The sequence below is a fragment of the Symphalangus syndactylus genome, chromosome 12 (genome assembly GCF_028878055.3).
Source record: "Symphalangus syndactylus isolate Jambi chromosome 12, NHGRI_mSymSyn1-v2.1_pri, whole genome shotgun sequence".
In the NCBI taxonomy this organism is placed as follows: Eukaryota; Metazoa; Chordata; class Mammalia; order Primates; family Hylobatidae; genus Symphalangus; species Symphalangus syndactylus.
The window spans coordinates 53,145,707-53,164,065 of record NC_072441.2 but is presented as its reverse complement, the minus strand read 5'-3'; the positions used below and the strand labels follow the sequence as shown (position 1 = coordinate 53,164,065).

General features: G+C 37.8%; 1 protein-coding gene across 1 annotated transcript in view; it reads right to left on the bottom strand.

Moving 5' to 3' along the window:
• PALMD (palmdelphin) overlaps positions 1-17,098 on the bottom strand; it is a 47,349-nt gene extending 30,251 nt beyond the window's left edge. The window contains exons 1-2 of the mRNA XM_063624353.1: positions 16,683-17,098; positions 298-378 (exon numbers count right to left, since the gene is read on the bottom strand). Of these exons, the coding sequence (XP_063480423.1) occupies positions 298-378; positions 16,683-16,727 (126 nt within the window). The 5' untranslated portion in view covers positions 16,728-17,098. The remainder of the gene's footprint in view (positions 1-297; positions 379-16,682) is intronic.
• Positions 17,099-18,359: the final 1,261 nt, after the last annotated feature.

The window sequence follows — 18,359 nt, the reverse complement described above, 5'->3', positions numbered from 1 at the left end:
AAGCAAGACTGCGAGCAGGGCCAAATTCTCAAGGCTGAATTCTCAAGGTTGGGAAACTCAGTTATAAAGGATAAAAGTAATAAAACCATGTGTTCAACTTTGCACACGTTTGCTAGAAGGTATTAATCTCATATGCAAATGTTACTGCTTTGTTGGCCTCCCCTATAGTTATCACAATGTTAGTCAAACTATCTTGAAATTTTTTTCTTTCCTAAAGCTCTTTTACTATTGAAATTTGAGTACCAATAGAATTTTTGAATACAAAATCACTGAAATGAAATTAAAGCCATAAATTACCTTCAAATGCTGGTGCTTTAGTTTGTCTTCCTCTATTTTCAGACGCTTCTGTGAGATTTCTTCCTGTATTTTTCTTTTATCCTGAAATAAAAAAGTTCCAGTATATTTTATTTTTAAAATTTGCTTAATTATGTTTCCTTGGGGTTGTTGTCACTATCTGAATGGCCCGTTAGTGATATTTTTTTGGCATTGGTATGAAGCTGCTTTGGAAACTCCTATTTCAAAGCAAAGGAGAGCAAAGTGAGACATTTGAAGCATTTTCCTTATGGGAAAGAATATGAAAAGGTACTTTTTCAAAGAGGGCTTAAACATCCTTCTTCACTCCCCTTTTCCTTCTTCTCCATTAATCTAGCAAGATTGACCTACTGAGTGATGTAATAGAAAAAATGAATTGTAAGGAGACGAGTTTTGAAATAGGTGTGAGGAAACATCGTGAGAAGAGAGACTGATCCGGTCCAAGGTTGAAGAAGCTTCTGGGTGAAAGGACTCCTTATGTGGAAAAACAGGTCAACCTATGGATCAAGAGAAAACTAGGAAGTTGGAAATTGGGACTGTTTCCTCCTTGTATAGCTTGCTGTGGGAAGATAGAGGAAAATAGTTGAGATAGTGCTTCTTAACACTAAGAAGGCTTTTAGCTCAGGTAAAACAAAACTCATGAAGATATATTGTATCTTTCACCAAGTTTAAATTACATTACCTCAGACAACCCAGAAAGCATAACTACTGATACAAAAAGGTTGTACTTTTAAGAAAATATAGCAAATATACTAAGTAGACAGCCTGGGTTTGACTTTTGCCTCCTCCACTTACTAGCTCTGTGTCTTGGGACAAAATCCTTAACTTCTCTGTGTCTCAATGACCTCATCTGTAAAATGAGGATACTGAGAGTACCTACTTCATAAGATGCGAGCATTAAATGAACTGATATATGTAAAAGTTTCTAGAACAGTGCTCGTCACAGTGCTCTAGAGGTATTTAATAACATTAAATAAATATATAACTTGTTAATCACATAGAAAGCAACATGTTAAATCTGACAGTGCTTTCATTAGCTTGAAATGTTTTAGAGATTCTCTGGAATTGTTTGAGACATTTGACTAGTTATGCAAAAAGGTCTTTATTTCCTCATTTTTGATCAGAGGTGACATTCTTCTCCATCTTATTCATATGTGTTGGTTTTAAATCTGCTTTCAAAATTAAAAACTCCCAAAGGATAAAATTTTGTTGCCAATGAAGACATCCAAAAGAAGTAAGCCGTAAAGGTAACTTAGAAGAAGGAGATCCAAAAATGTTTGGCAGCATTATTTATATAAGTGCATTATTGATATATAAGTGCATGGGTTCCCTGATGTGACTATTTTGAAGATAAAAACTCTTTTTTTGATGTATAATTTCGGGTACATTTGTTGAAGAAAAGCAACATATTGCTCTCCAACTGTATGCTGTGTTTCTCTTTGCATGTAAGGAGAATATATGACTTCATCAGCTTATTATTATTAATTATTATTATTGTTGTGATAAGGTCTTATTCTGTTGCCCAGGCTGGAGTGCAGTGGCACAATCATGGCTCACTGTAGCCTTGAGGTCCTGGGCTCAAACAATCCTCCCACCTTAGCCTCCTGAGTAACTGGGACTACAGGTGCATACTACCATGCCTGGATAATTTTTTGAAGTTTTGTTGAGACAGGGTCTCACTGTGTGACTCAGGCTATATCAGCTTACTTTTAAAATTTCTTAAGTATTTATTTTGAAAAAAAAATAGCTAGGCAACAGGCATGGATCTTGAGAATCACTTCTTGGGATGAAATCTGGCCATTAGTAACAAAAACTCTGAAAGCCTCTGTGAGTCAATTCTTCACTCTCTCTAGAGGTTGTTATTTGAGCAAATATTAATTGTATTTTAAATTCATTGTGCCAAACATTTTGGCAATTATTTTTCAGGCACCATTTTACTTAATACTCGTCATAACAAAGAGATACTGTGGTAATTTCCATTTGCAAAGAGGAAATGGAAATTTAGGGGAAATTAACTCATCCAAGTTTCATCTGACAATTGTCAGAGCTAGGATTTGAACCCAGGCAGTCTGAAGTCAGCCTCCACACTCCTAGCCAATTCACTGTGCCATTCCCTGGAGTGGAAAGTTAATCAAGCTGGTCACAATTTCTGCCTTTTTCTTCTCCCTCATGAAGTACTGCGGCCAGGAGGCAGCACTAGGACAACAAGCACTGCGTGTGACCTCTCATTAGTAGGGAGTACATTTTTAGCTCCCTGGATGCTGGTGCTGCAACTAGCTCTCCGTGAAAAGCCCATAGAGAAGAGCATGTCTTGTGGGGTGGACAGGATTGCTGAACCCAGCAATGCCTCCCCACCCCTGCTCATTGCCCGTTTGGGCTAGTTTGCCATTTGGGCTAGTTTCATCTTGGGGTTAGTAATCAGGTAATTGAATCTGTGGGTAGAGGCATGCCATCCGAAGTGTTTTGGCAACACCAGGCTTATACAAGAGTTGCTAAGGAATACTAATGTTTTGTCACTCAGAGGTAATATGATGCCTCTCTTATATCAGTCGAGGTAGGTAGGAAGGAAATTTCATAATGTTTATAGGCAAGATCCTATTTTAAGATAGGCGTACTTTTTCCTCATAAGATATTCATCAGCAGAGAGTTATTGTTCCTTTGCCAAATTTCATTGAACTCTGTTAGCATTAATGAAAAATAATATGACAATAACTTAGTTTCAGTATAGCAGACTAAACTATAAGTCAACCTTAAGATGTTTATCTAGCTCGATTGCTAGTGTACCAAAAGTTATCATAGTCAGCTAATTTCTTCCCAGTTTCTCATGGAGCAAATAAATGTGAAATGCCATCTGCTTCCCCAAATTTCCCTAGAACCTGGAGCACTTCTATAGATAGCTGTTGCAACCTGGCACATCACATATTACTGGTTATTAATGTAACCATTATGAATAACATATTGTTGCTTATTTCTCAATGTCCAACTACCTTGACTTTTTGTTCAGTGGACGTTTACCTAGATTTTTAGCCATCTGACAGCCTATTTTAGCAACTGACGCCCACAGATTTCAACCTGTTAAAGGTTATCTCTTAATTATTTTGAAAATTAATTTATTTGCCTTGTACAACTATAGTTATTGTGACCATCTATTAATATGATCTAATGATATTAACACAATCACATATTTGATAAAAGTAAGCACAATGCTTGAGTATAAGTATTTTAGTTATATTATTGATTAACAGTGTGCTAAATTCTAATATGCCTAATCCTGTCAAGAAGGCAGAATTGATCCTGAGTTGTTTGATTATTGATTTATTCAATGCTTAGCTACTTATGTGCAAATGCTATATTCAAGATGATATTAGGAGTTGTGCAGTGTTTAAAAGTTATTTGGTAGATGTGAGTTTACATTCTTTTTTTTTTTTTTTTTTTTTTTTTTGAGACAGCATCTCGCTCTGTCACCGAGGCTGGAGTGCAGTGGCATAATTGTAGCTCAATGAAGTTTTAATTTCCCAGGCTCAAATCATCCTCCTGCCTCAGCCTCTCAAGTAGCTGGGACTACACGTCACCACACCTGGCTATATTTTTTATTTTTTTATTTTTTTTTGAGATGGAGTCTCGCTCTGTCACCCAGGCTGGAGTGCAATGGTGGGATTTCGGCTCACTGCAAGCTCCGCCTCCCAGATTCACGCCATTCTCCTGCCTCAGCCTTCTGAGTAGCTGGGACTACAGGCGCCCGCCACCACGTCTGGCTAATTTTTTGTATTTTTAGTAGAGACGGGGTTTCATTGTGTTAGTCAGGATGGTCTCGATCTCCTGACCTTGTGATCCGCCCGCCTCAGCCTCCCAAAGTGTTGGGATTATAGGCATGAGCCACCACGCCCGGCCTATATTTTTTATTTTTATTTTTAAGAGAGACAAGGTCTTTCTGTGTTGTCCAGGCTGGTCTCAAACTCCTGAGCTCAAGCAATCTTCCTACTTTGGCTAAAGAAAGTCATTTGTGTAAGTAACTATAGTCTGAGAAATAAAGTTATTACATGTAATAGTTTTTCTTTTTTCTTTTTTTTTTTTTTGAGACATAGTCTTGCACCATCATCTAGGCTGGAGTGTAGTGGCACAGTCTTAATTCACTACAACCTCTGCCTCCTGGTCTCAAGTGATTCTCATGCCTAAGCCTCCCAAGTAGATGAGGTTACAGGCATGCCCCACCACGCCTGGGTAATTTTTGTATTTTTGGTAGAGATGATGGAGTTTTGCCATGTTGGCCAGGCTGGTCTTGAAATCCTGGCCTCAAGTGATCCACTCGCCTTGGCCTCCCAAAGTGTTGGGATTACAGGCGTGAGCCACTGTGCCAGCCAACATATAATAACAACTTTAGTAGTAATACATGTTATCGCTAAGGCATTAGTAATGTATGATGCAGGTTGAGGGGAGACAGGGAGAGGTTGTTCCTAGGTGATGTCATTAAGAGAAGCTTTGGAGTAGCATCTGAGTGGAATATTTTGGGTAGTTACAGTGAGGCTGGGGAGTATGGAGAAAGGGCATTCAAGTCAAGGGCTTGATGTGAGCAAATTCTAAAAAATGTGGGACATTATTTAGAACAGCAAGTCTGGAATCTAAGTTACCATATAGGGAGTGGCAGGAAATTAAGAACAACCAGAAGAGGATAGATTTTCAGTAGCTAATACTGAATGGCATGACAAAGGGTTCAGAATTTATTTACATATTGAGATAAGGAGCAATAAAAAGTTTTCAGGGGAACAAGAATGATAGAGTTAAAAGCATGTTTTAAGAAGCTGAATATGGCCTCATTGTGTAATAGCTATGGAAAGGAGAGAATATGAAGAGGAGAATCAGTTAGGCCACTGCACAACTCATACATAAGGCCATGAGAGCTTGAACAAGAAGGAGCGGAGGGCATGGATGTCAGAGTTAGCAAGGAGTTAGAATTGTCAGGACTTGGCAACTGATGACATATCGTTGAGGAAAAGGAAAGTGTCAAATGGAATGCAAAGCTCTTATGTTCAGGAAACTGACGAGAGAGCAGAATGACGCATAGACATAGGAGTATCAGGAGAAGGAAGAGTTTGGAAAAAAAGATGATGGATTTGCCAAGTTTGAGGTGTCCTTGGGCCAAATAGGTAGAATTATCTGCTAGGCAGTTGGAATGTTGGATGGAGAGAGATGAAGAGTCAGAGCTGGAGGTAAAGATGTGTGGGTTTTGAAAGGGATAGATGAGAGCACGATGAGAGGCATTTTTTATGAAAAGAAAAGGAGGCTAAGGAGAGCCTCCATGAAGCACCTACATTTAATGGGTATAGGAGAAGGGGAACTCACATGGAAGTTTATTTTGGGTCAGTCTGATATTATTTGTAATAGGACTTGGTGAATTTGGCCACGTAACTGAAAGGAGCAATGAACGAACCGTGTTATTTCAAATAAACAGATTGTGGGGAGCACAAAGGGCAACCACTGAGTCATGATATTGCAAGTGGTGAGAGATCTAGTGATCCTACGGTCCAAATGCTTCATTTTACATATTAGAGTTTGAAACCTTAAGAGGTTAAGTGGCTTGCTTAGAAAGGTATTTAGTGGCAGGACCAAGACTAGTAAGAAGATCTTAATTCTCAGTCCTGGGCTCTTTTTACTTCTCACTAACTCTACAAAAGAAAAGCATGGTTGTGGGCATTTAGGCAAGGATAAAAGTAAAGAAAAACAGAAGCCATCATGCTACTTGACTAGAAAGAGGGTATAGGTGGTTTTTCTAAACCAACTGAAACAATTGGAAGGGGCAAGTTAGTGCAATGATTGAAGAATTAAAATAGTTGAATGTTTTCAGATTCATTTTGCTAGAAGCTGATAATCTTATAACTTCATGATTAGCTTTGCTGATATTTTCATTGCTTAGGGTCTGAAAAGAACACTAGTAGAAACTGCTTATTTGAATTTAAGTACTACCAACAATGCAGAGTTGGTGGTGTGCAAATAATGGTAACTTAGAAAGAAAGATATGCTAACAGTATTCTTAGGAAAGAAGCCAAGGCATATTTAGAAGTTTACCAGATTTCAGTAAAAGTATATTTTACGATTCTTGAGAAACATTCTTAAAAAAATTATTGAAAATGGAGCAAAAATTTCAAGAGGGAAGATAGATTATAAGGCATGGGTAATTTACGAATGGAAACATGGACACACAATTAAAAATGATGTCGGGTAAGAAGAAAAGAGAGCTACTATTTAAAAAAATAAAACCAAATCATTTACTATCACTGAGAGTTTCCAAATAAGCTCACACAACCAAGAATAAAGATAAGACGGTAACACCTATTTGTAATAGTGTAAATAAGGTAAAAATCCAGGGTGATGTGAAGATGTGAAACATGAAAACACTGAGGGCACAAAAAGTGCATGCGTGTGTATGTGTGTGTGTGTGTGTGTTTGTGCATGTGTGTTATGCTGAGAACTAAAAGATAAAGGCAACAAGATAACTGCTGAGATACATAGTGTAATATTAAAATGACAGATAAAATATGATTCTGTTTCTACTTTAATTTCATATTTTTGATTAAGGAGAATAATCTTGATCCTCAAAAGGGTAGAACAAAAATGTCTAAAGCGAAATCAAAGCTGAAGAGGAAATACAGCATTGAAGACAGAGCTGCTCTAGTCTTCAGTCTCTGTTGGGTTTCATTTCAGGGGGTAGAAAAATTTATAGACATGACAGAAAAATATTGTTAAGTAACCTCTTTGGAATCCTGGATGAAGTGAAAAGATACCAGAAGACTGAAAGTGGCAAATGACCCAATTTTTTTGAAGAAGCAAAGAGGTGAATGATGAATATTTAAAGACTGGTGAAATTACGGATTAATCCCTAGCAAAGTTGTAGAGTGAATTGCATCCAGACAAGGAATGTGGTATTTAGACAAGGAATAAGTCTAGGTGGTAGCAGTTGATGACTAAAAACAAAGCATTTAAAACTCACAATATTTTTTATTGCTTAATTATTTCAAGATCTGCAGATGATGAAAGTTTAAGATGGTTTTAATAATAACTAACATTTATTAAGTTTTTTTATGTTTTTAATATTATTTATCATCTAAGACTCAGTAATTATTCATCCATATTTTCTTTTAAAGAATGACTAATTCAGCTGAATTTATTTTGATTCATCATAGATGCTGAGTAATTGTTTTTCTAAATTTTTAATTATGTATCTGAAGTTTTATCAAATAATTCTTTCCTATTGACTTAGGATGAAACTTTTATTACTTACCAATTTTTAAAAATGTACATTAGGGTCTGGTTGCAGGTTATCTGTATAGTTTCTCTAACTATTGATTCTGGTACCAATACTGCATAGTTTAGATCATTTACCAATTAGATATATTCCAGTTTTCCTTTATTGCTGTTATAGAAAATGTATTGATTAACGGCCATAGTTTGCTTTTCTAGTTGGACTTTGGAATCATTTTGTTAAATTCCAACAGAAACAAAATTGAAAACCCAACTAATTCCTTATTTATCCACATTCCCCACCAAATCAGAGAAATCAACCAAGCAACCAACCAATCAAAAAAAATCTGCAGACCTTGATGAAATTTAAAAAGTTACTCTTAATGGTCACTATCCAGAGATAATCAGAGATTGATAATGTTATATAAGATTTATATCTGCATAATTTATTATAGTTCATATAAAATTGGGATTATTTTTACATGTTTAGTAATATAAATTGACCACAATTTATACTGTGGATGAGAATACTTCCTTGGAGATTATTGATTGAAACTGTATTAAACTTAAAATAAATTTGGAAGTGTATGGTAGCTTTTCTGTTTTAAAACTGCACTTTCAGGAATAGTGTGTGTCTCTTGTCACATATAGTATGTCACTTGGTAAAGTTTTGTTGTATAAATACTGCACATTTCCATAGTAGGTATAAAAATGCAAACATTTCTTCGTCTAAATCTGGCATACTTCCTTACTAGTATTATTTTTAAATATTAACATTGTAAAATATTATAGCTATTAAGGGTAGGATATTTTCACATTATATTTTCTGATTAATTTTTGTTTTTCAGAAAGCTACTGCTTTTTATATATTCATTGTGTATCTGGCTTCTTTTTTTTTAATTTTTTTTTGCACACAAAACAATAAACATTTTCTAAAAGTACATACAAACAAAAAGATGCACATCAAACATATTAGGAAGGTTGCACATGGGAAGACGGGGAATAGAAATGGGGGGTGGGAATTAAAGAAAATAAATGAGAGAGGGACTTTGTGTGGATCAATGATAATAACTCAATCCTCTATTTGACAAAGAAGAAGGAGAAGGAAGAGGAAGAAAAAGAAAGTGGGATAAAGGATCAGAAAGGGAGGAAAATAGAAAAAATTAGAGTATGACTCCAGGGTAGACCTGTTTTGTTGTTGCTTGGTTGGTTGGTTGGTTTGTCAGTTGTATTTTTCATATGTTTTGCCATGTTGGCCAGGCTGGTCTTGAACTCCTAGCCTCGAGTGATCAACCCGCCTTGGCCTCCCAGAGTACTGGGACTACAGGCGTGAGCCACCACGTCCAGCCCCCACATTGCTTCTGGCCTCTGTGGTAGACCTCCCAGATGGGGCGGCCGGGCAGAGGCACTCCCCACATCCCAGATGGGGCGGGTATCTGGCTTCTTTACTGAACTTTCAAGTCAATTCTTAACTTTAGAGACACTGAAGATGAAAACTAGAGAGTTCATTAACTTTCTCAAGTCATGTGATTGATCGAGTGGTGGAACTTGTGTTGAACCTGATTTTCTACAATACCAGGGGTGATGCTTTTTTATCTTTTATTTTTATTATTTTCTTTCTTCCTTATTGCTTTCCAAATATATCAGTAGAAATACAATTCCCCAAATAAGAGACATTATAGCACCAAAGGTCTCTATACCCATCAGAGTTCTGATCAACTCTTAGCACCAACTTCTAACAGTTACACTGACATTTTGGAGATTGTCTGGAATGAGTCTGTGAAGAATGACTGAAATCCAGAAACAAAACTGTATAGCTTCAGTGGCAGGAGTCATGAAGATTGGGTGGAAGTTAAAGGCGGCCAGATTCTGGTACATTATATCAGAACTCTTAACCCAGAGAGCTGTTCTCAAATGGAAAAGGGTGTTTTGGGGGGTGTTGATCCATGTGATACTGAAGTGCTCAAGGAGAAGCTGGGTGAACTTGAGCATGGTGTAAAGAGAGTGAGGATGTGGATAAAGAAGTTTCTACATTTTCTTCTGTTCCAATAATTAGGTCTGCATCCAGCTTTGAAATATCCTAATTCTTAAGTTAGCCATGGAAATTGGGCATGGTTATCACTACTATTTATGGGGTGAATTAAAAAGCACAAATTTTCTAAACCTCATTTATCAAGTAATTGTAGTCTTCTTTCCCAACCTTACAACACATTCTAACAGACCTCTAAACAGAATCCAGTGTGTGTTTTACTCTTTTATTCCTTTGTCTACACTATCTTGTTTGTTCTAACAAATAGTGACAAAACAAAACAAAACCAGGATAAACAACAAACACAAAACAGACCCCTGAATAATCAAGGGGCGATGGTAAATTTGGCCAGGTCTTCAGTGAAAAAAAATCTGTCAGCAGGCCAGACAATCATTAGCTTTCACCCTTTCTCAGCTTGATTGTATTTGTTCGTTCATTCGTTCACTCACTCAGGATGGTTTTTTTGTTTTGTTTTGTTTGGAACTGTGAAAGATGCAAGGATGTCTTTGTCTTGAGAATTCCTGGCTGCAGGGAAGAGGCTACGTAAAGGAAGTGGGATGGGGAGGAAGGCAGAGGCAAAAGGGGCCTGAACTATTAGGTGCTCTGAAAAATGACTTTGATTCTGTTCCAAACCTCTTAAAAACAATAACAAATACTTCTGAAATGACACCACAGTCTCTTCTTGCCCACTTCTATTCCTTGCAAACTGGGGAAGGTGGGAGGAGACTGCAGAGCTGGAGAACTGTTTCGGGTTAGAAAATGTGGTTAAGCAAAGCAGACCCTCCATAGTTTCTTCTCGGCTCCACGTCAAACTGTATTAATAAGAGTGAACAATAGAAATCTGAGGAAGTTCTTTTCTTTTCTCCTTTCCTTTCCTTTCTTTCTTTTTTCTTTTCTTTCCTTTCCTTTTCTCTTTTCTGTCTTTTCTTTTCTTTTCTGATGGAGTCTCGCTCTGTTACCGAGGCTGGAGTGCAGTGACGTAATCACAGCTCACTGCAACCTCTGCCTCCCAGGTTCAAGCGATTCTCGTGCCTCAGCTTCCCAAGTAGCTGGGATTACAGGTGCAGACCATCATGCCCAGCTAATTTTTGTATTTTTAGTAGAGACAGGGTTTCACCATGTTGGCCAGGCTGGTTTTGAACTCCTGGCCTTAAGTGATCCACCCGCCTCAACCTCCCAAAGTTCTGGGATTATAGACATGAGCTACCATGTCCAGCCAGAAATCTGAGGAAGTCCTGAACAGGGGTCAGGGGTGTGATTTTGATGTTTATAAAAATTTATCATGATGCTGTGGTCAGAGAATCTGATGAGCAGAGGAATAGATTCAAGTTCCAACATTTGACCAATTCCTTAGCTTTTCTTGGCCTAGGCTTTCTGCTATAAAATGGGAATGATAACATATGCTTTTGAAAATACTCATAGGACTACTTGGACAAATGAGATAAAATGGATGTGAAAGTTTTATTTTTCATAGCCTAAATGCTATGTAAGAATAGGCACTGTTATTATTGTTAGAAATCTCACAATTCTTTTTCTTAGATGTCCATTTTATTCCAGAGTTGTTAGCATAATTGATTAGGAATAGCTGTTGTAGCCCACTTTGCTATGTTACATCATCCTGTGTCAATCACTGATGCATTTAATAGATTGAAAACTTGATGCTTAGAAAAAACTAGCTCTACGTCTTAAGTGGCTTGACTGAATTCTCTCAGTCCCTGGGATTTTATGTAAAAATTGTAAGTATAGATCTCATTCAAACTGCTTTGATGATGTTTTAGGAAAATGTGCATGCCACAGGGTTCTGGGTAAGGGAACTTCTTAAGGCGGTAAATTTTCATGGAGTCTCTTCCCAAAATGACATTACTATCATTTAAATAAATTAAAATATTCTTATTTCTTTTTAAGAGAGGGTAGGTAGTTTGAGACTATAGATTATAAAGTGGAAGTCCTATTGCAGTTTTAGCATTGAACCGTGTTGCATTTGTTTATACTCTGGTTAGTCTTAGATGCTTATTCTCTAATTTGTTTTAATCACAGTTTTCTAAAGAAGCAGCTTTTCCTTTCAACCATCCAGTAATGTTCAGAAAGTTCATGGGGATCTTTGTCAGTAGAGGAGTTAGCAAAGCAGCATTATCATTTTGTTGCACAGTGGAAAAACCTTCCCCAGTTATCAAAAAGCAGTTTCCTTAATGAGCTATCAAAATTATTATACCTCATCACATGGTCTCCTTTATGGGTGGGCTATTATGTTTGGCAAAGAAGTGTGGCATACCACATTTGTTTGAAGAAACCTTTCCCTCTCTGGAAGAAACATGTAATCTTGGTACAGCACTGTGGAAAATTGTGCTGAGGTTTCATTGTTGAATATTCCAGCATGGGACTTTTTTATTTAGAAGATTGCTACATCTTCATGTACCATCTTCATGTGAATTTCTTTGGAAGCTCTTGACAAATTAGAAGTTGTTCCTCTAACTATGTCTTAATCATGAGGTATGTTGGTTAACAATTGGGCATTATGCATTCTTTGGCCACTAGTACTTTAAGAATTCCTTAGAACTCTAAATACAATGATCCAAACACATGTTAAGGTATGCCTTTGTTAAAGACCCAGGCTAGTTTACACTTGTTTTTACTTTCTTATTCATTCAGATAGAGCGAATAAGGAAAAATATATATGGCCAGTCTGGAATACAGAAGCAGGGCTGACTTCTTGGGTTTGTGACCTGTGAAGTCACCCAGGTCATCATGCTCAGAAGGGCCTAGCACTTAGATCAAAGCTCTGTTGTCACCACCTTGCAATTTTGAATACCTTTTGAACAAGGGCCAACACATTACCTTGTGTTTTGGGCCCCACAAATCACACAGCAGGTCTTGCTTTTGGGTCACTAACTGTCTTACTGACTGTTAGAAGAGCCCAGATACTGACAAAAAGGCAACAAGATGAGGTAGAGTGCCCAGAGACACTTGTAACAGGGAACATGTGCTAAAGAAATAACTAGAACCCATCTGTGTTCATGTTCTTGCTTTAATATTGGTCCTTGTACTGTGGAGATTTCTGTTTTATGTAGTAAAGAACTCCATGTCTCTTAAATTCCTATATTTACAAGTCAAGAAAAATTTATTTGGGTATTTGGGAGTGGAAAGCAGTAGGGAGTGGATTGGGGGAAATGTGAGAGCTTTTTTTTTTTTTTTTTTCATCATGAGCAGCTTTGGCCGGCAAAATCTGGCTCTGTTGCTCAAATTCCAGTGTCAGGACTTTGTATGGCTCCTTTCCAAATGGAAGCAGTCCTAAGCAGGTGCTTGTACTTGTGATTATTTTTATTGTCTAACTTTTGACAGAACTCACCTCCTTCACATCTAGGCTCAGACGTCACCCTCTTTGTGAAGCCCACCCTGACCACTCTATTTTAACTTACAACGCACTCCCATTCCCACTCCTCACACTCCAGACTCCCCTTATTTCACTTCTTTTCATTTAAGTGCACAAGGCTTGGTGCATAGTAGGTGCCTAATAACCATTAATTGAATAAAGGCATGAGAGACTGTGTTGATAACACACATTCCTTACAGTTAAAAGTAAGCCTGGAGGAGAATAAAAATGTCAGCTTTCTTCTTCCTCTCTTTTCCTCAGTTGAGTCTGTTCTCTGAAATTGGATTCTAGTTCTTAAACTTCCTCTGAGTTCATCCTTCAAGTAGAACTGAGTCTGTGATAGCAAGACAGTTTAAGATCTAGTTTTCCAGTTTTAGCATATCCATATTTGTAATGGTATTTTCCAATGTCGCTGTAGGCATGGGGGTAATAAAATGTATTAGCTGTGGAGGAGATGTTAAGAGTATACGGAATGTTACTCATCCTAAGGGAATCTTTGTGTTTCTGAGGAGAGACGCCTGGGCCTTTTCATTGTTCTTCAGTGTGGGCCACGTTCACTTTCAGACAGTAACTCTGTAGGGATAACTCTGTCAGTGGTACATTCAGTCCTTCATCTCACGCTTCTCGAGAATGCTGGAGTCATGGGTATCCTCAGTTCCAGTATTGTTAAAGGTGAATTTCAAATTACTAGTCTATTTCAAAATACTACTGAGTTTCAATTAGCTCACCTTTTGTAGAAAGATCAGCTATTTGTTCAAGTGTGTACTGACTTGAAAAGGGCCTCAAGAGACATTTTAAAGATCAAATACAATAGTTAATTAATTTTAAGCAGCCCTGTTTTTAAATTATAGTTGAAAACTGAACTTCTAGGCAAAGGGGTACTTTAACCATTAATTTGGTAAGGGAAGAGTTGGTGCATGGATAAAGCATTAAGGAAGAACATGAAAGTAATTGTGTAAATAGAATCTATATGTGGTATACCCAAACTGAAGTACCTACCCTTGAACAATTGTCTCTGCATACTTTCATAATTTTGCTCTTATTCTCTTTAAATCTTTGAGAAGACATCTGACTAATCTAAAATTCAACTTACTGATCTGATATGAGAAATGAATGGCATCACGATAGTAATTTAGTTTTCAATTTGAGAGCCTAAGTGTCACATTTCAACTACTTAATGTGTTTAACCTTTTTTTTTTTTTTTTTTTTTTTTTTTTTTTTTGAGAAAAAGAAAAAGACTGACGCTTGGATCTTTGTTCTGTCAAATTCTAGGTATATACATTTATTTTTTCAATTCTTTGCAGTGAAAATAATGACTTTTTAGGCACTTGAAACCAGGTAGAATAAATACAACTGTGAGGATTATTTTATTTTATAGCCAGCAATTGGAGAAACAAATTTTAATGTAAAAATCAAATCCTAGAGTGTAAAATTTTTTTTTTTCTTCCAAAGTGAGGTCTATGTGTTGCTACGTCTGGGTGCATTGGGGAATTGCCTTCTGATTTCATTCTTGAAGTATACAAAAAATTATTTCAGTGTAGGTAAGTAGGAGAAAAAAGCTAAAATGAGAAGATACTCTGAGTTTTAGTCTAGATTGGAGATTCTGAGGCTTAAGTACTTCCAAAAATGAAATAATTCTTGCAAACTCTCAGCATACTCTGTGATTTTATTTTCCTAGGGGGAAAGAGACTAGCTGAGGTGGCTTCCTGGGCAGGCAAGGGCGAGGGCGAGGAAAGCTGGCATGTCCCAGGGCGTCCAAGAGGGAGGAGAGTGGATGTGTTGTTTCCATGGACACACCACTGCTCCACTTTTCCTCTAGGTGGTGACAAATGTGACTGGATTTAGCCTGGTGAGGTGTAGGCTGGTTTATGAGAAATTTGTTCCCATAAACTTTTTCCAGTTTTTTCCCTACAACCTTTATACAAGTGTATTACTTCCAAGCTAGAATTACTTTGTGATCTTACTTGGGAGATTTGTTTAATCCTTTCTAATGGGATATATTTAGGCTGATGGAATAATCCAAAAAATTTTTTTTAATCATCAAAAAAGCATACATCTGTATATTCAGGAACCTACTTACGCTCTTGATGGTTTTTAAGACATCATGAGGATTTTCTGTCTCTATTTGCGTTTGGAACCTTCAGTGACTAAGATTCCTAGCCTTAGAAATAACTGTATACAGCCGTATCTTTGGAACATGTGTGGCTTTGGTAAGAGTTATAAGGTGCACTGGAGGGAAAAAGGGCTTGAGCAAGGGTGTGCCCCAACTGAAAGAGGAAAATTCAGAACAAGGGTCTACTTGTCTATTTCAATTAGCTAATTAGGAGATATAAGCATTAGAAATAGTGGAGCTTGTGACCACACAACTCACGCAGTCTAAGAAAGTAACCTTTAGACAACAGCTGTAATGTAAAAGGCCCATGCCAAAAACAACAGAGCAGAGTCGAGTTCCTGTCCCTTAAAGCAGGACAGCTGAGATGGTGGCTGAGTTTAATAACAAAAAAGAACAAAACAAAACAAACAATAATCCTGACCAAGGTTTTCTGAAGAGAGGAAAATGTAATAATTAGAAGCTAGACATTTAACAATGCATTGTTTTATGGAAAAGTGCCAATCTTATCAATAGACTTCTGGTGTCTTACTATTGGCTAAGAAGACATTTCAATTCACTGAATATTTTCTGGGTGAAACTAAGACATTGTATCAGTTAGTAAAAAATCTAAATTAGGATTAGCATAATTAGTTATGCAATGAAAATTTTAAGAACAACAACAACAAAAAATCCCTGATCTAGCATCAGTTTTTAAAAAGTACTCATTTTTTTCCTATACCTAATGTCAGTGGCAGAAAATGCTGAGAAATTGGGATATTGCTTTCCGAAGATCTTTTTCTTCTTAAAACAATTACATCAAAAGTTATAGCTAGTGATAAATGATTGTGACGCTGATTTCCAAGTTACTGCCAAATACAGGGTTTTATAAAATTAAAAAGAAAGCTGGATCATTTAAGAAAAGTAATTTATTTCTGGCTTTGACTTTTTCCCGGAACAGACATAAAAAATGTACCATTTTCCTTCTCGGTATTAACAAAATATTTTCCAAATCCACTGCATGCACTGCATTCCTTTATCAGGATCTTGTTCAGTTTGTGACTCTGCTGGAAACTGATATCTTAGAATTAATCTGATACGTGCTTTTACCTACTTTTGTTTAATGCTTAAATTACATATATTAACATTCATTTTAATTATCTTAGGCTTTCTGGAACATGCTACCACACTACAAATACAAAGTTTCAGGTCATTTTTAAAATTTCTTTTTCTCTCTTTAAAAAAAATTCTAACTTTTTGAGGCATTCATAGCTTAAAAAAAGTTTCCAAGTTGGGGATCTGTTTTTTTATCTAATGCCAGTCAAATGGACATTTAAGGAAAAACTGCATTTCTAAGGTACTCAGAGTGTGAAAGATAGTTAATCAGACTGCCTTAACAGCTTCTGATTGTTGTTTAAAATGCAGGCACAGCCTTTTTGAAAATCAAGAACATTTGACCTGCACTCAGGTTCTGAAGCCCCAGAGTTACAGAGGGTCATAAGGGTTAAGAGAGAAACAGGGACGCGTCCATGAAGCTGACAGTTCTGTTTTTCCACTTACGAGGGCTCAGCGACAGGGGCAGCCGGCCGTGGTCTGCCTTCCTCTAAGCAACCACCTTAATGAGTTATAACTGTATGCAGACTTACTGTGATAGCCTGGAGTCTTCCCTTCACCAGCTCAGCTTCTTCCATTCTAGAAGTCAAGGACAGTCAGACGGGGAAGCCAGTCCAAAGCTACCATAAATCAAGGAGCCTCCTGGGGGAGAGGAGCGGGGGTGACAGTAGAGAAGCAGGGAGAAATCCGCTCTTTGCACCAGTGGAGAAATGGAGAAATTCCCGACTTGTCAGGAGCGTCTCCGAGCAGATGCACAGATCAGGCCAGACAGACACATGTAATGAGGGTGTGCTGGGGAGGCAGACGCTGAGGCTGCTGGCATGAGTTGACTGACAAGTTTGAACGGCAGCGGCACAAGCCCTTTTCCTTCAGGAGCTGCCAGCTCTTTGTTGTAATGTGCACAGTTAGCAAGGCACATTTTCTTATTAACTGTTCCTTACCCAATTCAGTATTTTCCAGGAGTGACACAGAGAGCCAACACACTGTTTAATCAGCCTCTGCTCTGGCAACACACAGCCATCCCCGGATGTGTGGGTCTGTGTGTGTTTGTACAAAGCTGGTTTACCTGCTCGCTATCTGTAGGGGAGAGAGCCTTACCTTGACTGAGGCAGAAGTGCCAAGTCACTTGTTTGCCTTTCTTCCACTGATTGCCTTTGATAATAATACGACAATCTATAGCTACTTTAAACTTCATGTAGTGGTAAATTTACGTTGGTTTGTTCTCCCCCTTCTACACCCCACCCCTGACCCCCCCTGCTCAGCAATTTGTTGCAAACTTTGGAATCTTTAGGTTTCGGAGAAATCAAAGGTGTTAATGTGACTATATTAAGAAGTTGGCCCACCAAGGTATTTAGTGTGGCTTAAACACCGAGTGCCACCTTTTGTTATTGCTTGACTTGGATTTCTGTGGAATGCAGTTCTTTCTTGGACGCTGTTCAGAAATGACACTCTTGGCTTTCAGGAAGGTGCCCATTTTGACCTCACCGGTTACGCAAGAGAGAAGAGTGAGCCTTTGAAAATGTGATGAGACATTCGGTAACTGCCTGGAGCCCGGCACTGTGTGAATACTCCCCCACCCTTTAGAAAAAGGCAGGCAAGCCCAGTGAGACTCTTAGGTGAAAGCAGAGGCTGGGAAGCTATACAATTGGCTCTGTCTGTTTTCTTTTCCCTACAGGTTCTTTAATTAAATTTTGCTGAAGTGAATCCTAATTACCAACTACCTTATTATTATGTGTTTGAATGCTATTAAGCACTTTCACATCAACATTCAGCTGAAAAGGGTAAAAGGACAACCCAAACATTGAACATATGGTTTAATTTCCTTTGCAGTTTTGATATTAGTAATAATAATAGCTAATATTTGTTGCGTTCTTTCTATAGGCAAATGCATACTTGCAAAGTGCTGAGAGATAAGTGCTATAATCCCTACTTTAAAAATGAGGGAACAGGCTCAGAGAGGTAATTTGCCATATAGCTAGTAAGTAGCAAGGCCAGGATTGGAACACCAGCTGCCTGACTTTATAAGTGGCATTCATCAAGGACTGCCCAAGGACACGGGGCAAGGAGAGGCACAGGCTGAAGGTTAAGTCAGTCTTTATGAGAAGGGGTTGGACCCCCAGCCTCCTCCTGTCTAGCTCCTAGAACACTACAGCTGGGTGTAACAGCCTAAGGCAGAATGGTGTGGGAATGTTCTCTGGAGAAACTTATTG